The sequence below is a fragment of the Metopolophium dirhodum genome, chromosome 1 (genome assembly GCF_019925205.1).
Source record: "Metopolophium dirhodum isolate CAU chromosome 1, ASM1992520v1, whole genome shotgun sequence".
Taxonomy (NCBI): domain Eukaryota; kingdom Metazoa; phylum Arthropoda; class Insecta; order Hemiptera; family Aphididae; genus Metopolophium; species Metopolophium dirhodum.
Genome location: NC_083560.1, coordinates 69,105,708 through 69,133,674, shown reverse-complemented (window position 1 = coordinate 69,133,674; position 27,967 = coordinate 69,105,708). Strand labels below are relative to the sequence as shown.

At 27.4% G+C, this 27,967-nt stretch overlaps 1 protein-coding gene across 1 annotated transcript; it reads right to left on the bottom strand.

Annotated features, from left to right (window-relative positions):
* Positions 1–8,356: 8,356 nt before the first annotated feature.
* On the bottom strand, positions 8,357–27,656 carry LOC132933515 (chymase-like). Its single transcript, XM_060999791.1, has 4 exons — positions 27,402–27,656; positions 27,171–27,287; positions 8,789–8,982; positions 8,357–8,717 (listed from the first exon to the last, which is right to left on the bottom strand). Exons 1-4 carry the CDS (start codon positions 27,654–27,656, stop codon positions 8,357–8,359), a joined length of 927 nt encoding a protein of 308 aa, XP_060855774.1.
* Between the last annotated feature and the right edge of the window lie 311 nt (positions 27,657–27,967).

Sequence of the window (27,967 nt, the reverse complement as noted above, 5' to 3'; positions counted from 1 at the left end):
TAGGTATCGCAAACCTTCCAAAATTATACAATATTGATATAATATTTTAAGTTCTATGACGACAAAAACAATAATACCTATCTATTTGTAGTTTTCATTGATATAGGTAGGTACTACGGATAAAGTAAACAAAATGTTTGTTGAGTGGTCTACTTACAAGTGTTTAATATTATTATTTACTAGAACTTTTTAAAATGTTACACATCATCTATACAGGGAAATTTAAATTAAAAAAAGCTACATTTACATTATTATCAACATATTATTTAGAAAAATCATATTCTGTTTGCTATATATCTATATATTTTTTTTATTTAACATAAAAACACCGGCTACAAGGCCATAAGTTATTGAATTACATTTTTTTTATTGGTTTACATTTGGTTAAGGCTTAAATTAGGTTAGATAATTTGATTTCTTTTAAGAAGTTGACTATATTGATGTTTGGTTGGAGATCGAGCTGAAGGGCTTCACTTAATTGCTGTGGTATGTGGTGTTTGGATCTTGAGTCTGAATACTTGAAACAATCAATAAGTATGTGTTTGACAGTGAACTCCACACCACATTATTCGCATATGAGAGGGTCTTTTCTTAGCCATGTGGTGGTTGTGTGTTGCAAAAGTATGCCCAATTCGAAGGCGATTCAAAATGGTTTCATCTTTCCTATTTAGGCCTATTTTGCCATTTTTGGTATAGATGAGGCTGCTTTGGATGCTTCTTGATCTGCTAGTTCATTTCCGTCTATTCCACAGTGTCCAGGTATCCATAGAAAGGATATCTCTATTCCTTTTTGACTTGCTACGTAGATAATGTCTTGGATAAGTTTGGATACATCTGTTAGGTTTGTTAAGTTATTTATGCCAGTTAAGCTGCTTAGAGACGCAAATAAAATATTTATTGTGCGACGTTTCTTTGTTTATAATACTACTAGCTCTCCGGGCGTCAACCTATCCCCGAGTTGGTGAAGAGTTTTAACCGATGTCGGAAGCTGCGGTGGTCTTTTGGTCTGGTCGTCGGTCTTGAACCGGTTGGTGTGTGATAAGGAGGTTTGGTGATAAGGAACTGTGATAAGGTTAGGACCACCGCGGTTCGACGTGGTAGCCCGGGTTATGCCGCCGGAAATTCGAAATTTCGTAAAAACATCATATAGCCGCCACGATTTTTTTGGTGTCTAGCAGGGCAGTCACCTCAGGTTATCCGGGTACGCTATCCGACTTCGTCTAGCAGGTCAGTCACCTACAATGACGTTCACCGTAGTATATAACTACACACAATGCAAACGATATAGGTACTGCATAAATCAAAAAACATATTGTATATACCTACCTATGATATATGAACTGATAAATACATACATAAAAATATAATATTACAGTTGTCATGTGAGTTAACTGGTTGAGGTAATCAAAGAGCCACTTTCTTATTTTGGTAATTAATAATTTAATGTAGCATACAAATACTGCTACAGTTAGTAGGTAAATAATATAGGGTGACCATATTAAGAAAATAAAAAAACGGGACATCTGAAACGTCTACCCCCCACCCCAAAGAAAAATTCTTCCATATACATTAATAACACATATGCACACAACTGTAGAGAGTAAAAATACAAATCTAAGTCATATCACAAACAATTATTTTCTTATTACTTTACCGTTTTTGAGTAATTTACCTAAATATAATAAAAGTTTTTAAATATTTATGAATATTTTCTTTTTTTGTGTTTTATTAAACAACACAATGTTACATTTTAAAAGTCAAAACTATTATAATTCTTTAAACAATTAAAAAATGTACTTTTAAATATTAAAATTTGAGTATTAAACAATTAAACAATACATTGTTAATTTTCAAAAATGAAACTGAAAATAATATCACAATTAACCCCTATCCTCAACCTGACAACGCGGAATATAATCACCCATTCAATATAAAAGAACTCTACCTCGCACTTCACAACTGTAACAGCAAAAGTCCTGGACCCGACGATATTCCTTTCATCTTCTTGAAAAACTTATCGGATAATGCTATCAACACTCTCCTCGCAATTTACAACTCAATCTGGAACAATGGAATTTTCCCCAATCAATGGAGACAGGCACTCGTAATCCCTATACTAAAACCAGACAAAGATAAATTTAATATTCTTAGCTACCGTCCAATTTCGCTTATCAGTACCCTAAGCAAATTACTTGAAAAAATGATAAACAAACGCTTAGTGTGGTTTCTCGAAACGAACAAAAAATTCACAAAACAACAATGTGGCTTCCGCAAAAATCACTCAACCCACGATGTCTTAGCTACACTCCACACAGATATAACTGAATCAATAATTACAAAAAAAAAAAAAAAATACATTGTTACATACCAATACTGTTACATTTTTTTTTTAACAAGAATTAGGAAATTTACAACATCAGCTTTTTTCATTATTTATGAATTTGATAATCCTTCTTCCACACTTTCTACTATTTTTTCGTATTTTTGGTTGAGAACCGCTGATTTACATAATAAATACAAAGAAGAAAACTCAGAAGTTGGAAATTAATTAAAATATTTTTATGGGTTAGCTTTTTTAAAACCATCTGAAGTTTGAGATGGGTATGCTCAACTGATGTATATTGCTCCCAATATCGAACACGTTACTCACTTTTGGTCCCTAAAATGTTGGCCCATATTATACAGTTTGGATACATAAACCGGATCTTCTTAAAAAACCAATATCAACCATTTTTATACAAAAAAGTTTCAATATCCACCGTGAATCCCGAATCCCTGTTAAACTCCGTCTTTAAAATGCAAATATCGGGAAATTTTTTCTTATTGCAATCTAGATCATTGGGGAATCACTATAACCTACAAATTTAAAGTTCGTACGTTTTGTAGTTTTTGAGATATAGCGATAAGTGAGTAAGTGAGCGAGTGGTATTTGGCGTATAAATATATAGATTGTAATTAATGTTATTTATTTTACAATTAGGCATTAGTACTACAATTGGTAAATTATTTTTTTTCGAAAAAATTGCATATGAAAATGTCATAAATAACTTAATAAAAGTATCAACTACCCACGAACAATATTTCAAATTACAACAAAGTAACTGAAATCGTTATTCTTGGTTTCAATATGTAATTTTGTCCTAATTTGTACTTCAAATAACTATGAAAAAAAGCAGGTAAGTTGGTAACGCTTGGTAACAACATTGGGTGTCTAAGGAGTCAGTGTAATGGATGTGTTAGATTTGAATAATTTAAATATATATCATTAAATTATTTAATGATAAAAAAAACATTTTATACGATTAACAATACTGAGCGAACAAGATCTGTCCGCCTATAATATTACTAAGTATATTTGATGATATTATCTTGATTAAAGTAATTGATTTTACTATTAGAGCTCCATGCCCCCCCCCCCCCCCCACTTTGGAATTTCGGAACAAAATTAACTCCATTCGTTTGTGTTTCGTTTGTGCTGGTTTGTGCTTTTAACCCCGTCGTTTGTGCTCAACCCCTTGCAAAAGTTATCCAACTTTGAGAGTTGGGTGTTAAAGTGTAATCCCAGGTGTACTCCCCTCTGTGTACTCCCCGTTGTCTTGCGAATCTGATCAAACTGTCCACATCATCATTTTTACCTCTATGGTGTTTAGACGTAAAACATTGGTTTTACCAGAAAATCCCATACACTTGTAGAATAGAAATTTTTTTTTTTAAGTTTATGCCATTTTTGGAAAAAAATATTCGCGATCCAACAAATGGACTTACAGCCTAATACTAAAGATATAATTGTAATATAGATGGTACTTTAAATACATCCTATGTATTTTGGAAAATCAAACCTATGTGGATTAGAAAATAGTTTTTATTATAAGTGCATGATTGTCGAACGTTAAAAAATAATTTCGACTCAATCAATGGAACTTATAACGTATAACCAATATCTATAAATTATTTTTATAATAATTATAATGTATACCCAATTTTATACCAGATAAGGATATTTCTAACTAATTGTTGTTTCTGGTTTGTGTCAATTGCAGTGTTTATATTAAAAATAATATATTTAAACATAATTTAACTATAAATATACCTATGCATTGTAATAGTAATACTCTGATATAGTGATGCATCACACCGATACAACGCTTGTGAAGAGTTTCTTGTCCTTATTATAGTTTTTGTAGTTTATTCGAGAATTATTCAATATTTATTAATTATAAGTATATTATATTATACAGATTCATAACCTATATAAAAATACGAATACAAATGTTTGTACTGAATTGTTATATTAACATATTTATTATTATTATTTTTTGTATATAAGATATTAATTAGTTAAATATTTAATATTATTTGTCAGTCTTAGGTTTTTAAGACGATATTTAAGTTACCACTAATATTATTTGGTATATATTATAATATTATAGTTTAATTTGTAAAATTATTTATTGTAAAAATGATGAAATACATACGTTTCCTTAGTACCTTCTTACACGTATCATCAAATACAAATTACATAGGTACATTTTTTTTTAAATATACAATTTTTCAAATTTTGTATTAAAATTTAACAATAGCCAAAAAAAATCACCTTAACATCATTTGGCACGTTCTGAAATCTGCAGCACCACCCTAATTTTATTTTTTTGTTGGGAATAAACTGATGTCATACAAATAATCGTACAAATTGCATACTAAATATCTATTTGCAAAAAATAAATATTGAAATTAGTGTATGGTAAAGGTAAGAAAACATACGAAGAACGTCCATACACATATTTATACCAAATGATACACAATCACATAAATACTAATAGTAATCAAAAATTAAATAGTTCAGTAATTGTAATTTAAATAATTTTTTCTTTAAATTAATTAATTGATATTATAGAATATTAATTTTATAATCTTACTAATTTATTGGCTGTTCATCATAATGTATAATCAGTTTTTATACAACATTTTTCTTAAATTTTTACTTACATTGTACTGTTAAAAAACTTTTATTTGAATGATCGAATGTATTATATAATTTATTAGGTATGGTAAAAAAAAGAAAAAACCATACAGAATGTGTTCGTATAAGTGTATAAGTAGGTACTATACTCAAATAGAAACGTTAACTTCAAATGATAATAATTATTCGTCTTAAAATGTTTAATAACTACCTGATAAATTTATTTTTTCGATATAATATTGACGTGCGTAAAGTTGTCACTTCAAAATTTTCGTATCGTCTTCAAAGTACATATTATCTATATTTTCTTTCTAAATCAATTGCAACCATTTGTAACATAAAAACAAATTTTTTATTTTTTTTATTCTAAAAACTTGTGTACGAGTCTGTAAATACCGTTTGAGCATTTTTTTTAGACAAAGTTCAAATTTGTATAACTGTAATTCAAAATTTATTGGTGGTTAACTTTTCCCCATTACGCTTATTATTATTAAATTTTAAAAAGCATATTTCAAAAAGTTTATAATTAGGTTAAATATAAAAAAGTAACCCACGAAGCTAAAATAAAAATAAAAAATAGATATTAAATTCTATCAAACATGTATAAATCAATATTTAGATTTTTATTCATAGTCAATTTTTAATTTTAGATTTTTTTAATTTTAAATTTTTTATCAGGTTTGAGTTTTGTGTTTTTTTTAAATTTTAAATTTTTACGAATTTAGGATTTTATTAATAGTCGATTCTTTATTCATATTACATTATTTAATTCATTTTTTTAAATATTTCTTTTGTTTTATAAACAAAAATGTTATTTTTAAAACCCTTTGCAAACTGCTTACAAACGTTCAGTTATGTTTTGACGCACATTGTTGAAATTCTGGGGGGAGGGCTGGAGAAATTTAGTCTGTCAGTTCTAAATAAGAAAATAAATTTTAAAGGTACTAAATATTTTATTTATTCTTGATATTATTTATTTTTTTACATATTTATTAATATATAATTGATGGATTATAAAATTTATTTAATTTAAGTTCAATTAATTTTTTCATATGTTAGCTATTAACTTTTTGAAATACGCTTTTTAAATAATAATATAAGCATAATAAGAAAAAGTTATATGTCCCTAAGAATAAAAATTTTAAATTACAAAAAAATAGTTAAAACCTTTATTTTTCATTTAAATAATATGTAGGTAAACAAAATCATAATAATTAGAGCTTCATGTCTTTAAAAAAAATTGGCCAAAATATTTTATACTCCACATTGGTTTGATTTTCCAAAACACATAGAGTACCACCTGTATCACAATTATATCTTTAGTATTAGGCTGTAAGTCCATTTGTTGGGTCGCGAATATTTTTTAACACCAATGTTTTACGTCTTAACACCATAGAGGTAAAAATGATTATGTAGACAGTTTGATCAGATTCGCAAGACAAAGGGGAGTACCTGGGATTACACTTTAACCCCCAACTCTCAAAGTTGGATAACTTTGCAAGGGGTTGAGAACGACGGGGTTAAAAGCACAAACCAGCACAAACGAAACACAAACGAATGGAGTTAATTTTAGGTTAGGTTAGGTTAACCTAACCTGTTCCGAAATTCCAAAGTGGGGGGGGGAGGTTGGGGACATGGAGCTCTAATAGTAAGTTACTATTAGGCAATGGTACAACAGTAGGTTAAATTCAAATTGCTACTCTGAACAGTGAACACGTTTGCTATAATACATTTGTTTATCAATACTTGAGCATCAAGTAAATTTTTTTTTACTTATTAATTTTTTTTCAGTATTTACATTTTTTAGATCTTGAGCCCGGCAACAATGGCCATTAGTGTTTGTAAGGGGTATGGGGGTGACCATTGAATTAGCTCCCAATATTAGGTAAAATACCTCATCGAACATTGAATTGGCTCCACAGAAAAGGAACATTGAATTGGTTCAAATATAATTTTCAACAAGTGGTTCTCAAAATATAAAAGTTGAAAAAATAAGCGACTTTAATATTTTTAGCGACATATGTCGGATAACTGCTTGCAATTATCTAATAGTCGATCCGATAACGCATTAAATAGTCACAATTATATCATTAAACGCAGTCCGTTCGTCGCAATCCGTCGCAGTAAGTACTCGCATCTCGTCTCAATCTTTCGCAGTTCATTGCAATTTGTCACAATTCGTACTTACATATACTTAAATATACAATGAATTCGGTCAAAAATTCTTAGTGAAAAGGAAGGATTAATTTTTATAGTAAATAAGTTTAAATTTAGGTATTATAAGCTCATCCAAAATGCATTTAAACAATTCAAATATACTAAACGAGGATGCAAAACTTATTTATGAATTAGAAAAACGAAAATGTTGTGTGAGAATCGTCCAATCTTAATCATAGCCATGATCCAGATAAAGAAAACAAACTTGAACGCCAAACTTATTAGTAACGGACTGAAAAGGAAAGCTATCGAAAGTATAATATTATGTGAACGCCCTTTCAATTGTTGCATTCATACTTAAGGGACAATTCAACTTATCAATTACTAAATAATAAAAAAAAACAGTGCAGATCAGTGAATATTTGTAAATTAAATTTTTTTATGAAGATATATACATAAAATGTAATATTTGTATCTTAATTTTTTTTTATGTTTAATTGAATTTATTTTTGAACAATTTTGATTGACTATAAAATCTAATATTTCTATTTTAAATTATTTTTTATGTATAGTTTAATTTATTTTCGAACAATTTTTATAACTAATGAATTTATAAAATAAATGTCGAGGAAGCCAACACAATGCATACATTTTGGGAGCCAATTTAATACGTTAAAATATCGCTTACCTGTGTTTGAGAGCCAAATCAATAGCTCCGGGTATGGGTTGTTTGGGGAACACTTAATGTGTGGCAAGGATTTGTCACTAAAATCCAGGTGGTCACCCATCAGGAAATTAGTGACACTATCCGCTGGCACTCAGAACACGTTTGTGACTGAAACCAATCACCGCGCCACACCAGGCCACATCAATAACAACATAATATTAAGAAAAATGATTTATCAACAAATTAAAATGTTGGTACACTTTCATAACAGCCACCAACTAAATTATATAAGGTATGAACACAGAACAAAGTAAGAACTCATATAAATGATTAGGTACCTACCTAAATAGATTGTAACCATGCAGTTTATTTATTACTTTTCACTTACAGGTACCAGAATAAAATACAAATAGTACCTAATTTGTATTATATTAATAATTACATGTTACAACATAGGAATTACTGGATCAGACAACAGACACATATACAAATACGTAATCCTACACGATTTTGTTTGATAAAAAATATAATTGTTTTTTAATTTTTGTTATTTTAAAATTTTAAAATAATAGTCAATACACTTTACAAAATAATATTGATAAAATTGATAAAATTGTATACATTGTTAGGTGCGGTTTAACCGAATTCCCGGAATTTTTTTTCTTTTTCTTCTTTTTCTTCTTTTTATCATCTTCACTACCTTCTTTACGGTTTAATATATTATTTATCCATTTTAAATGATAGTGTAGGAACACATGCACAGTCTGCATATTATCACCTCCACAACTCATTTTCCCTTGTGTGAAGTTCTTATAAAAACTGGTTATACCATATAGTTTGCCGTTGCAAATCATTGGACCTCCGCTATCTCCCGTACATGTCATAGTCCGCGTTCCAGTAGCCGAACACAAATATTCTCTCCAACCTCGTTCACTTTTTTAAATAAATAAAAAAATAATTCAAATAAATTTATAAATAATTGCTGAAATATTTGTGTTTATTACGGATTTCCTTTACAAGCTGTTTCACCATGTTTCACTTTAGTGTCCATTCTCCTTCCTTCTACGCCCATATCGCCCTCTTCATTTATACGACCAAAACCAATACATGTACAGTCTACGGCTTTGTCGTTGGCAAATTCATCCGGATGGCCACCAATTTCAATATATTTCTTGACTTGTGGGAATGGTGTTTTTAGCTAATTAAAAATATAATAATAATATAAATGTATTTTAATACATTCAATTACAGAAATATACGATTAGGTAGGTATGTATGAAGTAGGTATTTTGATATAACAATAATAATAATTTTTTATTTACGGTAAAAAAATTCCAATTACAAGAATATTGTGTACTGACAGTTTGTGGTAAGTGCACATATTAAGGTTTACATGTAATGTGAATATAAATAAGGTAAAACAGAACAAAACAAAATAACAAAAAACAGTTATATTGTGAGTATAGTGGATTATAAATGTAGGTAGAAGAAATAGAAGAAAGGAAAATATGATAACAAAAAGCAGTTAAATAAAAGATAATAAAAAATAAGTAGATCAAATATTAGACAAATTAAATAACGTAGTATTAAATAAATCTAAATCTTTAATTGAATTACTTGCAGAAATAATTATATTTGCAGGAGTATATATAGCATATAGTTTGAAGAGGTAAAGGAAAGATAAAAAGTAGAAATATTTCTGGAATTAGATTGGTTTACTCTAAAATTTAAACGTTCAATTATTTCGGGACAATATATTATAATATTTTGTAATAGTTTGTATAGCAATTTACAGTTTAAGATAATAAATCTTTTATTTAGGGGCATTATTCTAAAGAGATTACAAGCAGTATCATACCCAGAATGAGGAGTTCTTTTATAATGATATTTATATGATAGGTATCTTAAGAAGTTATTCTGGACCGTAGATAGACTATGGTTTTGGATAATATTATTAGTATGCCAAATTAAAGAGGCATAATCAAAGTTAGAGCGAACTAGCGTAAAGTACAGGATTTTTAGGGCTGATTCATCGTAAAAACCTTTACACAATCGTTTTACTAAGCCAAATTTCTTATAGGATTTGTTTCTTATATAATTTACATGAAAGTTGAATGAAAGTTTTGTATCGAGAAAAACACCTAACTAAAGACTAGTTACATTATTACGTGTTAAATTTAAATTATTTAATGTATAATCAAAAAGTAATGTATTTTTTTTTAAAGAAAAAGAGATTATACCACATTTATCAATACTCAAAGACATATCATTTTCAATACACCATTGATAAAGGCTGTTTAAGTCACATTGCAGTTGCAATACATCATTAGTACATTTAATATCCTTATCAAAGTCGGTGTACATAACGCAAAATTGAGATTTATTATTGAAAGATTCCAGAATTAGTTGCTTAAATATACTAAGGTTAGTTATTGATGAACGCCCTGGGCGAAAACCATATTGTTCATTTCAAAGAAAGTTTTCACATAAAGGAAAAATTTTTTTATTTACTAATTTAGAAAATATTTTTGGTATAGTTTAAATTTTAGAGATAGGTCGATAATTAGAAACAAATGATTTATTACCTTTTTTAAAAATTGGTGTAATAAATGAAAATTTCTATTTGTCAGGAAAGATACTAGTCGTTAGCAGTGGCGTATTAAGGAGTTTGTCATGGGGAGGGTTCAGATAATTTTCAGAAAACAGAGTCGCGAAGGCAAAGCCCCCATACCACCCAATTACTCTTTATTAAATAAATAGTATACCATATTTATAAGACGATCTAAAATGTTTGAGTTTTTAATTATTAAATAATAATATGTACAAAATAAATTTAAAAAAGCGGGTAAGTGGATGTTGCTATGCTGTACAGTAGGTTATAAGTGGGTCAATCTATAATGGATTGTATTAAACTTGAATTCAATGATATAATATCATTGTATAAGAAAAACGATTCTGAGCGGAGACGGTTTGTCAGTCTGGATATTTTATATTGTTATTATTTATTATAGCCTGTAAGTTGAATTGATATTGAAATATTTTTTTTTTTTATTCATTTCTATGGTGATAAACAAAGCGTTAGAAATTAAAATCCCATTTTTAGGTGATTTTTCGTATTTTTTCGGTGGTTTTTACCGTAGTATTAAGTTACTATTGAAAAAATCGAAAAATGACATCCCACCCCCTCCCCATGCATATATATTCATAATTCTGAATTAATCACATATATATCATTAATAATTTTTTATTACGTGTTATACAAATTAACTAGATTTAATATTATGAATAATACTGTAGTGTGTAGGAACAAGTGATAGTTCAGAGTTTTTTAAGACTCCAAAAACTACCCACAAACCTAGGGGGACACTCAGTTTGTGACCAACGAGTCGCATGCAAATCTTAAGATTTACATCGGTGGAGCTCGTAGGCTTCAGTACGAATGAACGTCGAAGATTTAAAATAATAATATTGAGGGAAAGAGGTAATGCTAATTTATAAAGTGAAATATGAAACAATACGATAGTGTTTTTTTTTTAAATAATAATAAGATTTTTGTATTTTACATGGCACAAATAAGTTAAATAATAATTTTGATGACAATTACAATAAGATGATAGTTAGGTATAATGGAAAAGACATTTTACAATTTTTTATAATAGAATAATAATAATATTGTCAACACATTAGTGACTGATAATTTTAGTGGCACATGGCAAGTATGAAAAAAAGGAGGAATAATATTTAAGAATTAGGTAGTCGCAAGACGCATATTATTTCTCTTTTTAAATATAATAATAATAAAGGTCTCGGCCCACGGGAGGCTTCATACCACATAACTCGTGGGTACCCACACAGGGTAACCGGGTTGTGCTACGCATCTTTTATTAATTGATAAATGTGGTTATGAGCTTGTGAGAGCGAGCTTGCGACAGCTGATAAATAAAAATAAAGAATGGGACAAGGAAGCTGCGTCTTGCGAGGCCTAATATACGTGCTTTTGCGGAAGGGAAATAATATGATACCAATTAATACTGGTGACGACTGCGATGTTCACGGAAAAAAAAATTACTATAATATTATAGTTAAACAAACTATAGTAAATATAACTATTTAATAGGTAAAATAACTAATGATTTACCTATTATTACTAATGGTCAGGTTTACTATATTTTATAGTCAATGCAGTTTTTAATGTTTGAAGTAACTAAAAAATATAGTTAAAATAACATATTTCAGTTCGAATAACTATAATAACTTGACTATAATATTTTAGTAAATCTGATTAATCTTATAGCTATCCCTATAGCAATTATAATGTACAGTCAATCCTACTATTTTTATAGTACAAACAACTGTTTTGTTTTTTCCGTGTTGGTGGAGTGTTGATCGTGGTTGATGGATGGATGGGCGGAATGAAACAATTAAAAAAAAATAAAAAAATTTTTTTTTAGTTTTTAATAGACATTTTTTTATGTATTTCAAGAGTATTAAAAAGTACAAAAACTTTGGAGGTCATGGGATAACTTTTTGAGGTACCGCCACGTACTTATTTATTGTACGCATAAATACATAATGTAAATTTGTTTTATTTTAATTTTACATTATTGTTTACCAAAATAATAATAAAAATTATAAAGTTACTTATCATTAGAATTTTACTTATCATATAATTTTATAATTTAAACAATTTATATTCTTTTTTTGTATTAAATGATGGCATTATAGCCCGCGACTCAATTCTAGCTCGTATAAATCCATCTCTTGCTGATTCACCACAAACCGCAGTAGATGCATCGGTTACTAACTTAACGGCTCTTTCAACAGCTTGAGTATGACATGGAAATATATTAATGTACTCAGCAACTTGTCCGGACATAACAATCTGAAAGAAACAAAAAATTAAGTATTTAAATTTAATAAACAGTTTTGTAAAATATATATATTACTCGATTGAAAACTTCATTTTCAATCATTGATAATATTGGTGGTTCAGTTATATCCCATTTGTTCCAGTCTACTAATTCAGTATAATCAGAAGCATCGAAATTGAGTAAAGGTACTTTAGAGATACGAACTCTTGTTGCTTTGCTAAGTCTTGAATTAAAAAATTTTTGTATAGCAAGTTCTCTTTACGCATTCGATCATCAACTAGCATACTTATAAGAATATTTTCAGGTGCTCCAAAATATGCATTTCTTTGAATAACTGGATCAATAATTTTTTGGTAATTTTTTGGCAAGTATCTTGAAAATTGAATGGTTTGTCAGACATGTTTTGAACCTAATGAACAAAATGATTTCATTTTTATGTGAAACCACATGGGTGCATAAACTTTTAAAATAAATTCAGTTAAAGTTATTGGGTTTTCTTCCGGTGTTTCAGTGCTAATGTATAACCGCAAAATTCTATTTGCAGTAGTCAGCCACCTTGAATGTGCTTGTTTACCTGGATTTGTACGTGCTAAATCTATGGAACATTCACCATTTATTATGCTTACACAAATGTTGAATAAATATTTCTGGTCAGTACTTAAATCAATTGCGGTTTCTAAAAACGGCATATTACCTTTAATAGGTTTAAATTTTTTAACTGGTGACTTATGACAATTATCTAGTTGTTTTCCCAGTGCTCCAGAAAATCTACGCGGTCCTGAAGTTTTTCCATCTAGATGTTGGAATAAATGACGCAAAGGTAGTTCGTTAGCGTGTAGCTGACAAATTACCCATTGTAGTGGTTTATTTAGCTGTTCCTCTATTAGCCTAATAACACCCCCTTTACTGCCAGTATTTACGACGGTCCCATCACAACCAATCACCAACAATTTTGAAGTACATATGTCATTCGTTCTTAAATATCTTATAATACTGTTTTTAATACTTATAGCAGTTCCATTTACAGGAGTACAATGTCCCATAAACCGAGACCCTGGCTCTCTTATGAGTGTAATGTGTTCTTCTGTTATTTTATTACGATAATATTTGCCATCTGTTTTTTGATTTATAAAAGTGTGGTCTATACGTCCGTCAAAATATAGACTTTTCGGTTGCCTATCAGTTTGTATTTTTAGATCTTGGCGTTTCTTATGTTTCTCTTTCCTTATTTTAATTCTGTCAATCACATGTTGTTTATCATCAGTTTTAATTATTCCAACATCTTGTAGTATTGCACTAGCAATAGTAGCAGCATTTCGATCAGATATTCCCGTTCTATCACACTCTAATGCTAGAGCTGGTAACTCGAGTCTCATTTGTGACTGTTTATTAGCACTATATGTTGAAGACAATGAGGACATTGAATTTGGTGAATAATTGGAATCTTCGTCTGTATTGTCGCCAGTGTCAGTATAATATGTTTCATCCGTTTCTATTGTTTCCAAAGTATTATTTACACACACCTCTTTTTTATTTTGTTTGTCAATTCGATTTGCTTCTATTTCTTTTCTGTGCATGTTTTTATTAAGTTTTTTTGTTGTTAAAACATCAATCGATGACATAACCATTCTCATTGATCTTTGGTCTTTCAGAAACATTTGTTCGATAATGGGAACTTTACGAGATTTTTCACAACTGCAAAGATAGAATTCAATACATTTGCAAGCTGCTAAATCAAAATACACTATATTTTGCATTATTCTGAAATTTTTCAAGATTTGATTTAAAAGTTAATGTATTTTTCTTGTTTTTAATAGATTTAATTATTGTTTTGTACTTATCGTGATAATTTATTAACAATTGTAGTGCATGAATGTGCGATACTATTGGAATAGAGGCTTTCTGCCATATTTTTTCTACATCTGTCACTACTATTTCAGAAATTATTTTAACAGTTGGATCTTTTCTATTACTATTTTGTTTTAATTGGTTTCTTACTTGTAAATAGAACTTCATTACATCTTCATAGGTAGGTAAAACTAAATTACTAAGATCACGAGTGTCACCAAAAATTGGACATTTTGAATTAATTCTGGTACAAACAGCCATTTCAGAAATTAATTGAAAATTTAACGAATAAATGCGTTAATAACTTTATAGTAGCACTGTAAAACGTCGTTTACGTCCACACTCGATAATAAATAGTGCGATACTAATCGTAAGTCAAATGATAATAATGCTGATTGCCTTATTTAATCTATTAAACTATTAACTATGGTCAAAATAAATTTGGTGATATCATAATGTAATAAAAATAATGATAATTAGGTTTTTCGTTTCCTCTTTCTATATATAGATTTTAAATGCTCGGCGGCACCTCAAAACAACACTCTGTTAACAATTTTTTTTTACATATTATACATACTACAACACAAGTTTTCCTTACTATTATAAAATTAAATTACAAAATAAATATTTTCGTTCCACCCTACTGGTCGGGTTGGCCGCCAACACACATGGTTGGCATGTCCCATCTTCTTCAAGACTGGACGGTGGAAATTGTTGTTCGATGGCTTTTTGGGCTTTTTAAAACCGAAACCGAAACCGTAATCAAAAACGAAACAAAAAAAAATTTGATACCGGTATTAAATTCAAAATCGAAACCGTAAAAAATTGTGAACCAGTATTAAATTCAAAACCGAAATTTGAAAAAATTGGAAATCATAAAAGTTAAACATTTTATACATTTTTAACTACAAAATAATTAATAAATTATAAATTTGATAAATGTAGTTAACATTTGAACTTTAAATGCTTATAAAAAAAATTGTGCCTATGTATTTTTAATGTTTTTCAATTGCTATTAGAACGATATATCAGGAGCCTTATATTAAATTTTCACGCTTTTTTACCCAACAAAAAAATTTTTATTGATATTTATAAAAAAAAAAACTAAAAAAGTTGAAAACTGACAATGTCCGTAAACAGTTAAAAAAGAGTCAAAATATTTGGTAATTGTTATGAAGTATAGAAAATACTAATATAAACATTTAGTCAAAATTGCATGTTTCTTTGTTTTAGAGTCAAAAACACCAAAAACCAAAATCGATTTTCTTGAAAACAGATTTTGCGAAAAAATTCCTGTTTTTCCTTAAATTTTCTTTTGTTTATCACGGTGCTTTTGAAAACTACTGGGAAATTTTTACTTTTGACCCCTCAAAGTACCAACTAGATATACTTTCTTATCAGAAAAGATACTGTTGAAGAAATTCCAAGCATTTTTACTGTCCTAAAAGGTGATGACGATGACAGACATAAAAATTAAAAAACACACATCATTGTAAAATCAAAACATCCATCGTTCCACTCAGAATCTAAAATTACGACCCGTCCTGATCTGGTTGGGTTGTACTTAATAAAAATATGTGTGTTTTTTTTTTTTTTTAAATTTTTTTTTTCGTGTCGGTCATCACCTTTTAGGACAGTGAAAATGCTTAGATGTCTTCAACAGTATCTTTTCTGATAGGAAAGTGAATTTAGTTGGTACTTTGGGGATCAAAAATAAACAATTTTCTACATAATCAATTTAGTTTTGGTGTAACTCTAAAACAAATTACCGTCGATACATACAAGGCTCCTTATATATTGTTACAATGACAGTTGAAAAATATTAAAAAATACAGTCACAAATTTTTATATAAGCATTCAAATTTTGACAAAAGGCGTAAAAATTACGAAAATGTGTAAATTATTTTAAGTTAGAAATTGTGACAAATTGCAATGAACTGCGAGTAATTGAGACGAAATGTGAGTATTTCGACGGATTGCGACGGATCGCATTTTAATGATTAACGATTAGATAATTGCAAGCAGTTATCCGGCATTAGCGACACCTAAGAATATTAAAGTTCAGCAAATAAACAATATATAAGAAATAATTTAACTCTTTTAATTGCATTTAAATCAACTCAATATATAAAAAATGTGTGGGAGGATTTTTTAAGTATTACTATTTCTTTAAATGATTTTAAATCTTTATGTTCAGATTGTTGGGAAAATGACTATGGATTTATAACAATCGATCTGATTAATAATCGTTTCTACTATAAACTTGAAAAACCAATAAAAAATAATATGTAATATAGTAAATGAATGATAAACAAAATCAGAAGAATTTAAGAAAAATAATAAAAAAAAATTTAAAAAAAGTCACATTTTCAGAGCCACCAGAAACACAAAACAATTTTAAGGAAGGAACTAATTTAGAAAACGAACCCGAAAATATTAAAGAATTAATTCATCTTGAACAAATTTTAAAAAATACATTTAAAAAGTCAGATTTACTGTATTCTGAAAAAAAGTTAAATAATTTGAAAAAATATGAATATGAAGATGAAGATGAAAATAATATAAAAAAATTACAAGAAAAAGAATATTCACCAGCAAAGTTAGAAAAAATAATTAATATTAAAAACAATTTAAAAAGTAACTATAGAAAAAGAGTTATACACGATAAACATTCAGCAGAAGAAAAATTAAAAATTTTGAACCAATATTAGAAAGCTTATCTAAAGTTGAATCTTCTGTTAATGTTCACGATATTCAAAAAATGTTAATACCTACAACTCCTTATATAATTATCCCGAGGTTTTACGATTATTAAATACAGAGTATTATGAAACACCTAAAAGTTCTCCGAGAAAAACAACAATTAATATTCTCCTATGCCTCCAAATATAATAATAGGGGAAAATGCTCAAAAATACTTACCAGCTTTAAATACAAATATTACATTTGGAATACATTTTAAAGAAAATATTGGACACATGATTGGAAAATATCCAATAATGTTTGACTTTGATGACATAATTTTAAACGGAAAAAAATATATATTAACTCCAGGTATGTGGAGATTTGTAAAATTTGTTAACTCATTCAGATGTTACAAAACCAGAATTTTATACAAATGAAGATTACCAAAATTATGCAAAAATATTAATTGAAACAGATGCAATATACCAAAATAACGACAAATCGACAGGAAAACCGAAATCAAGTAAAGGTGACAAATATATTAAAATGATTATTCCTATTTGGAAAAAAATGAATTCAAATAAAACACCAACAATACCAAAAGAAAATTTAAATCCTACAATACCATCAATACGAAAAGAAAATTTAAATCCTACAATACCATCAATACCAAAAGAAAATTTAAATCCTACAATACCAACAACAGAAATTTTAAACCCTACAAAAGCAACAGAAAATAAAGGAGCAGGTTTAATGAATTATATAAATGACGAAATTGAATTTCATTGGATAGATAATATGAAACAATTAAATGAAAGATGTCATTTAATGGCAGCTGAAGAAAAAGCAGGAAATTATGGTTTTCATAATGAAAAACTTGGTATTCTTAAATAATTTAAAATAAAAATGGAACATTTAATTAATGATCATAAAGGTATTGAATATTTACTACAATATGTTAATAATTTACCAAATGAAATAACAAATGACATAGAATATAATATAAAGCAATTAAGAGAAAAAATAAATTATATATCTAGTGAAGAAAGAGCGGGGAATAATTATTACCATGATGACAAACTTGAAATTCTTAATTTTTGTATTAAAAAATTGGAAAAAGTAATTGACATTCCTAATAAAGGTCCAATATATTTATGGTCATGTATTTCAAGTTTACCAAAGAAAATTATAAAAGGTGCAGGTTTTTTTAATGATTTTTTGAATTGTAAATTTTTACCTTCGATGTATTATCCTAAATATAAATATTTAGAACCATTTACAAATTTAGAGAAAAATGAAGAACAAAATATACAACCAATCAATAAATTAGATGAAGCTGCAAGAGAACATGATTATTTTTACAAAAATTATAAAGACATTAAATTAAGACATAGTGTTGATACAATTTTAGAACAAAAAGCCTTGGAAAGATGTAAAGATTCTGATTGTTATGTCTGAAAAAAGTAAGACAAAAGTTGGGCTGCTCATTTGAAGTCTTATAATCATCAAAAAAAATGATCCAGATCAAACAATTTTGCCTTTTAGAGTTAATACAAAATACAAGGGTATACCAATTAATCAAGAAAGAGTAAAAAATTGTAATTTTGTGAAATTAATGCAAAATTATATTTTTAAAAAAAGGTGGATAAGTGGATGTCGCTCTGCTGTACAGTAGGTTACAAGTGGGTCACTGTAATGGATGGTGTTAAATTTGAATTCAATGATATAATATCATTGTATAAGAAAAACGATTCTGAGCGAAAACGGTCAGTCAGCCTATGATATTACCAAGTATATTTGATGATATTATTGTGAATAAAGTAATTTATATATAACCTATTTACGTGGAGCCTTGTTTTAAATTTTCAATCCTTAGCCATAAAAGTTAAACATTTTATACATTTTTAACTACAAAATAATTAATAAATTATAAATTTGATAAATGTTGTCAAAATTTGAACTTTAAATGCTTATAAAAAAAAAATGTTGCCTATGTATTTTTAATATTTTTCAACTGCTATTAGAACGATATATCAGGAGCCTTATATTAAATATTCACGCTTTTTTACCAACAAATAAAATTTTATTGATATTTATAGAAAAAAAAAACTAAAACAATTGAAAACTAACAATGTCCGTAAACAGCTCAAAAAGAGTCTTAATATTTTTAAAATATTATGGTGTATAGAAAATGAAAATATAAACATTCAGTAAAATGTTCATGTATCTACAGTTATTCGTTTTTGAATAACAACAAAATAGCAAAATCGTTGCATGAGAAATCGAGTGAATATCAAATGTTGTTAAAATATGAATTTCAAACGCTCATATAAATTTAATTTGACTTTCTTGTAGACATTTTTTTTTTTTGATAAAAGTAGACAAACTTATGGATAATCTTGTATTATATTTTCAAATCTTAGATTTAAAAAGAAAAATTTTTATGAATTATCAACTCAAAATAATTTGCTAATTTTCGTGATTTTTCCATATTTTGTCAAAATTTAAGGATTTTTAATTTTTTTCATCTGCCTTTGAAACAATAACCTAGGAGCCCTTCTATTAAATTTTCAAGCTTTTTTACTCAACAGATAAAATTTTATTGTTATTTATAGAAAAAAAAACTAAAAAAAAATGGAAACTGAAAATGTCCGTAAACAGCTCAAAATATTTGGAAAATGTTATTGTGTATACAAAATGCTAATATAAACATTCAGTCAAAATTTCATGTACCTACGGTTATTTGTTTTAGAGTTACACCAAAAACCAAAATCAATTTTCTCGAAAACAGATTTTGCGTAAAAATTCCCGTTTTTCCTTAATTTTTCTTTTGTTTTTCACGTCGCTTTTGAAAACTACTAGGAAATTTTTACTTTTGACCCCCCAAAGTACCAACTAGATTCACTTTCCTATCAGAAAAGTTACCGTTGAAGAAAATCCAAGCACTTTTACTGTCCTAAAAGGTGATGACAGACACAAAAATAAAAAAATTTAAAAAAACACACATCATTGTAAAATCGCTTCGCTCCGAATGTAAAAACTATAAAAAATAATAAATGTTATGTGCAATTTTGTGCTCATGAATGTTATGAAAATTCTAAGAATAGTAAATATAATCTAAATGAAATTCCAATTAATGGAAATATTTTTATTATTAATCAAGGAGATGTTGATTTTGGAAATGGAAATCCATATATTTCTAAACTATTACATTCACCAACTTGGCTAGAACTTTGTCAAATAGCAAATGAGCAAATTATTACAACAGGTGTTTATAGTCACTTTTATCTTGATGAAATTATAAAATTATTCAAGATTTAGGAAATATTAAAATGTGTGAATTTAGTATGGGATCTTAATATTATTTTAATATTAAAATAAATAATAAACCCCTTCTTCCTCCTTATATTTAAATAGAATTTTTAATAAACATTATTTTTATTAAAAAATTTAATGTAAAAAAAAAATAATATTCTATATAATAAATGGATATTGAAAAAATTGAAATTAATGTTAAAAGAAACATTAACAATAATAAAATGAATAACAAAACTTGCGTTAAATGTAACTTAACAGTTACTTACAAAAATTGGTCTAGATATTTGAAATCTATTCGTCATCAAAACAATGATCCAGATCAAACAACTATACCTCGATTTAGAAGAACATACAGGGGTATAGAAACAACAAATATAAGAACAAGAAAAGAGAGAATACCAAGAACAGATAAAACTTGTGACATTTGTAATTTAACAGTTAAATACAACAGTTGGTATAATCATTTGCAGTCTATTCGTCATCAAAACAATGGTATAAGACCAAGGCAAGAGAGAATACCCAAACCACATAGAGTTTTCAATTTTAATGCAAAAATGTTTGAAAATAACAACACGATTAGATCTGTTTTAAAAACTGAAGAAACAGCATTTCAAAGTAGATTAATAACTTATATTATTAAAAATAACATGGGTATTAAAGATGTACAAGTATTTTAAATCGTTTAAATAATCCAGTAATAGGACGACTTAAACAATCATTAAAAAAGGAAAATTTAAAAGTTAATATTATGTTTCTTGCTATATATAAGAGAGGTACTAATGAAGAAAATATGGAATAAGAATGTAATTTTAAAACAACAAATACAATTTTAACAACAAATTCTGACTTAAATGTTCATTATACAAATAAAAAAAATAAAATTGTAAATGAAATTGAAGATTTTGTATGAAGAATTCTCAATGGAGACTTCATCAAATTTTAAGTTTGGGAATAAATATAAATAAATATGTTCCTTTTAAAGGTTCTTTGTATATTAAATTACCTGAAGACATTCAAAATAAACATGCTGTTATAAATGTTAAAAATGAAGATAATAAATGTTTTCTTTGGTCAATACTCTCTGGCGTCTCTGCTTTACATCCTGTTGAAAAAGATGGACAAAGAGTAACTAAATATAAAAAATGGGAAAATGAATATGATGATGTATTTAAAAAATTGAAAATACAATTTCCAGTAAGTACCAAAGATGTTTCAAAATTTGTTAAATTAATTAATTATTTTTCTATTAATATTTACTGTCTAGAACAAAAAAGGAAAAATAAGCATATAATTGTACCATTAGAAATAACTACAAATGAAAAAACAAATCATATAGATTTGTTGTATTTAAGAGAGAATAATGAGAATAAAGGTCATTATTGTTGGATTAAGGATTTATGGAAACTTTGTGGAAGTCAAATGACAAAAGATGGTCATAAAAGATTTTTATGTAAAATGTGTTTAAATAGTTTTGACTATAAACACTATTGTTCTAATAATAAAGCTGCTAAAATAATTCTACCAGAATCTTATAATAAAACTTTAGAATTTAAAAATTATAATAATTTGTTAAGAGTCCCTTTTATAATTCTTGCTGACTTTGAAACTACACAACAACCAATCTACACATGTGAACCAAGTTATAGAGAGTCTTTTACTAATTGTTACCAGAAACATATACCAAATATCTTTTGTTATTATATTAAATATAGTAATGGTGATTATAAACCACCTATAGAATATTCTGGTCCAAACGTAGCTCAAAAATTTTTTGAGTGTATGAAAAATGAAGAAATACTTATTTCTGAAATATATGACAAAATAGTTCCTATGAAAACATTGAATGCAGAACAATTAAATAATTATAACAAATCTGACAAATGTCATATATGTGAAAGATTTTCATCTGAATTACCTCCAATGTTAGAGAAAAAAATTAAAATAATTAATGACACTATTAAATATTATAAACAATTTAAAATTAAACCACAGAATGGTGTTGAAGATGTTAAAAAATTAAAATGTTATGAAGGTAAACTTGAAAAAGAATTAGAAAATAAAAATACAAATATGAGGAAAGTTCGAGATCATGACCATTTAACTGGATAATATACAGGAGCAGCACATTCTATATGTAATCTTAATTATAAAAATCCACGTTTTATACCAATTGTTTTTCACAATCTTTCAGGTTATGATGCCCATCTATTTATAAAAGAATTTGGAAACGATGATGAACAAATAAAATTAATCCCAAATAATGAGGAAAAATATATTTCTTTTTCAAAAATGATGCCACGTGTAGGCACTAGGAATGGTGAAGAAAAAGTATTTTATCTACAGAATTAAGATTTATAGATTCATTAAAATTTTTACCTAGTTCTTTAGAGAAGTTAACAAATAATTTGAGAAATGATTCAAAATTAAATTTATGAAATAAATTTAAAGAACTTAGTAAATATTTTCCTGAAGAACATTTAGATTTAGTTACTAGAAAGTTAGCTTATCCCTATGAGTATATGGATTGTGAAGAAAAATTTAATAAAACATGTTTACCTCCTATAGAAAAATTTTATAGTTCTCTCACTGATAAAAATATAACATTGGAGGAATATAAAAACTCACAAAAAAATTTTGAAAGTGTTTATATAAAAAATCTTTGTGAATTCACTAGTTTATATAATAAGATTGATGTATTATTGTTAACAGATGTAGTAGAAAATTTAAAAGACATTTCTTTAAAACACTATAAATTAGATCCTATGTGGTATTACACAACACTAGGATTTTCATGGGATTGCATGTTAAGAATGACAAAAGTAAAATTAGATTTATTAACAGATGTCGATCAAATGTTGATGTTTGAAAATGGAACCAGAGGTGGTTTATCTCAATGCAGTCAAAGATATTCAAAAGCAAATAATAAATATATGAGAGATACATTTAAAAAAAAGGATGAATTAATATTTTTACAATACTTGGATGCAAATAATCTTTATGGTTGGGCAATGAGTAAATATTTACCTACTGGAGATTTCAAATGGGTTGATAATCTGAAGGATTTTGATGTAATGAATATTTCTGAAAAATCACATAAAGGTTATATTTTAGAAGTCGATTTATCTTACCCTAAAGAACTTCATGATCTACATTCAGATTTCCCTTTAGCACCAGAAAGGTATTTTGATGACAAACAACTCCCAAAATTACTAACAACCTTGTATGACAAGAAAAAATATATAATACATTATGAAACACTAAAATTATATATTAATTTAGGTTTAAAAATAGAGAAAATTCATAGAGTGTTAGAATTTAGTCAATCTTCTTGGTTAAAACTGTATATTAATTTTAATACTAACCTCAGATCAGAAGCTAAGAATGAGTTTGAAAAAGAATATTTCAAATTAATGAACAATAGTGTTTATGGACGTACCATGATGAATGTAAGAAATCATGTTGATATAAGATTACGTAATAATGCATTACAACTAGAACATTTAATTGCAAAACCAAATTTTGACAAAAGAACAATTTTTACAGAGAATTTAGCTGCAGTCCATATGAAAAGATGTCAAATAACTTTCAAACAACCAATATATATAGGAATGTGTGTTTTAGATTTATCTAAATTGTTAATGTATGATTTTTATTATAATAAAATAAAGAAAAAATATGGAAATAGAGTTAGATTGTTGTATACAGATACAGACTCACTAATATTATAAATAAAAACTGATGATTTCTACCAGGATATGAAAATTATGTTAGATCATTTTGACACTTCAGATTATTCAAAAGAGAATATTTATGGTTTACCTTTAGTTAACAAAAAAGTATTAGGTAAATTTAAAGATGAGTTAAATGGAAAAATTATGACTGAATTTATAGGTTTAAGATCCAAATTATATTCCCATAGAATCTTAAATAGTGAAAAAGAAATTAAAAAAGCCAAAGGTGTTAAAAAAAATGTTGTGGAAAATAAAATATGTTTTAATGATTTTGAAAATTGTTTACTAACAAAAGAACCAGAATATGTTAAACAAATTGTATTTAGAACTAAGAATCATGATGTTTTTACTGTAAAACAAAACAAAAAAGCCTTAAGTGTTTATGATGATAAAAGATTTATTTTAGAAAATGGTATTAAAAAAAAAAAACAATTAGCTTGGGAAACATTAGCTTGGGGGCATTATAAAACAAATATAGACAGAAATTATTTTGTAAACCATCTCAATACTCTAATTAGAAATCAAAATCAAAAAGATTAGAAAAATATTTTGGGGGGTTTTTGCATTTTGATTTTACACTATGTTACTATGAGGGGGACTTATAAAGAATTAAAATTAAAAATGTGTTTGTTTGATTGAAATGCTGTTTTTTTCGTTTGAACCAGGGTGGGGCGTTTTAGACCCCTCTGGTTATCAGTATCTATTTCGACTTTAAGGAAATGTACTAGGAATGTGTCTTTATAACATAAGTATTTTGAAAAAATATTTTAATTATTATTTCATTTAGATTTTGTTAAAAAAATATTTTAAGAAATATTGCATTTAGATTTTGTGAAAAATATTTTAATTATTATTGCAATTAGATTTTAAAATTATTAATGACATAAGTTTTTTGAAAAAATATTTTGGGGAATAATATTGCATTTAGATTTTGTGATCTTTTATTGGTGTATAAGGCGCTGCGCCAGGATTGGTATATATATACTACTTATACAGACAGTATAACCTGCATAACTTTCTTACTTGAAGTACAACAATATCTATATTAGTAAAATACCTACGTGATGTTTGTGTTGGATAATTAAACGTTAATAAGATTTTCTATAATATATTAATATTAGTATATTTTTGTCGTAAATATTATTTTTAGATTCTTGCTTTACAACATTGTGTCTATTTTTATATCGATTTAATTAATTTTCGTTTCGGGTTTATTTCATTTTGCTTAAACCAGTCAATCGTATAACAACTCTTTTCTGTAGTTTATATACTATTTGAATATTATGACTGTTTGAGCTACTTTTTTATATGGCTACATTAAAGTGCATTTTCAAAATGGTTGGAAGAAAACCTGCAATAGAGCCTAGTGAAGTTGTTGCAGCTGTTATGCAATTTAAAGAGAGGGCAGTGATGAATGACGATGATGATAACAGAAGTAAGTATTTTTTAATACTTACCATAAATTTGGATAGAAATTTTCGAGATTTTCTTTGGATGGGGGGTTGGGAATACGTAGGTACGGTCGTTTTTGTTTATTAGCAGCCGAAAAAACTACAGATACATTTTTTTCTTATTTAAAACACGTCCGTGAAAAATGTAGGGCTAATGGGGAAAATGTGTAAAATATTAAAATGTTCAACTTTTATATCTAAAATTTAAAATTTAAAATAAGATTCCACGTAAATAGGATATATATAAATTACTTTAATCACAATAATATCATCAAATATACTTAGTAATATCACAGGCTGATTGACCGTCTTCGCTCAGAATCGTTTATCTTATACAATGATATCTATTATATCATTGGATTAAAATTTAACACCATCCATAATCCATGGCAGTGACTACTTGTACAGCAGAGCGACAACCACTTTCCCATCATTTTTCATTTTAAAATAATATTTGATAAATGTTTATTTGAACTTGCTTCCAAATTTGTACATGACAACAATATATAAATACAGCATATGGGGGTCTATCCCTCATATCCCCATACACCCATAACCACCTCCTTGTAATTATTCCTATGTATAACAATTACAGATTGACCTCACAAATGAAACAATTTTTTGATAAAAACAATGTTACATTTTTTTTATACTATTTATATACGTTTGCGTTACAACTACAGTGCTTATAAAATTATTTATTTTTTAACACTGAACATTTTATATAGTTTTTAATTGTTTTTGCAAAAATTTAGAAAAGCCAATTTCTAAATTTTATTTTTAGAAAAATGTTGATGTTAATAAGTTTTTAAATAAGTCAAGAAGCTTATTTTTATATTTTTAAAAAATCAATATTTTTTGGAGTTAATTAATTCGAAACGTAAAATTTTTTTTCAAAATATTCTTTTTGCCTTTTGTTAGTTTACAAACAGGTAAGTAAATCTTAAATTAATTATCATCCATAAAATGTTCATAATTTTTTTCATGAGTTAGACCTTAGACCAGTATACATTTTTCATTTTTCATTTGTCAGGTCATCAGTCTGTATAGCAAGAGTCGCCAACCTTTTCATACAAGAATGGTGATTGACCACTATTTATTTCGGTGTATTATTTATATTATTACATGCAGCATAATAATATTCAACTTTCATTATTTCTCCATCGGAAAATTGTATATTTTTCTTAGCTTATAAATACTATATAAAGCGTAAAAGAGTGTTTAAGATAATGTATCAACCGATATTGGTATAATTTATCTTTAATATGATCGACCAATATTCCTCTAAAGATCGGCAGGTTGTTGACCCTTGCTGTATAGTATGGTACTAACTAGAATATGGGGTGGTTGGATGTTAACCCTGGTTATGCCATATTGGTTGCAAGTTGCAATACTGGATGTTCTTGACGGATGGCCCAAGTACTTACAGATAAACAGAAATATTCTTTGTTTAACAAAAATAGTAATGTGCTATATACTTACTTTTAACAGAGCTATGTCTGAAACTATATGAGTGTTGTTTGGGTTATAGCCTTTGTTCATGTACCCTTTTTTTACCCTGTGATAATTATAATTATCATAAGCTGGTCCAGCATATACCTAAATATTGAAATTTGAATATTAGTTTCCAGGCATTTAAATTTCTTTTTGTAGACGATTTAAGGTATAGTTAGTTAATTACAATAGAACTACTGCATAATTAGGTATACTTACTTCTATAAGACTAAGTGATCTCTTGAAAACACAGTGAGCAGCGGTCAATACGAAAGTTTTTCTGACCAATGATCCTGTGCAGGTCAAATAGCTAATTTTCTCGACCTCAATATATAATTTTATAGTCACTACGTATGGAAACTCTTTAGGATCATATTGATCACCATTAGATATAAGGTTGATGTGATTAGTTGAATTTTTTTCAATTAAATAAGCTGCTTTAATCGACAGTAATACAATTATAATAGTTTTCATCGTGTCGTAAACGATTATTGTTTGTAAACATACTAGCTGTCCCTCCCGGCGTTGCCAGGGCAAAAGTTACCTCAGGTGAAATAGTTGGAAACAGCCAATATTATATCTTATGAGTATAAGTTCAAGGAATCAAAAAATGCATTAATTGTATATATATTATAGCTGATCCCGTTCAATGCGTTGCTCGTTAAAATATGTACCAACTCTACAGGATTCAAACTTTGTTCAATTCGTTTATTTAATATTCGGTGTATGATGTTCAAAACTTAAAAATTTTCCTCAACCATCTTGAATATATAATTACCCGAGAG

Bases quoted from the DNA above. Each gene is read 5' to 3' on its own strand.
- LOC132933515 (XM_060999791.1), bottom strand. From the start codon at position 27,656: ATGAAAACTATTATAATTGTATTACTGTCGATTAAAGCAGCTTATTTA. The intron at 8,983-27,170 runs GTAAGTATATAG...ATTTTTAATTAG, and splicing joins CAGACATAGCTCTGTTAAAA to CTAAAAACACCATTCCCACA. The intron at 8,718-8,788 runs GTAATAAACACA...TATTTAAAAAAG, and splicing joins ACAGCTTGTAAAGGAAATCC to TGAACGAGGTTGGAGAGAAT.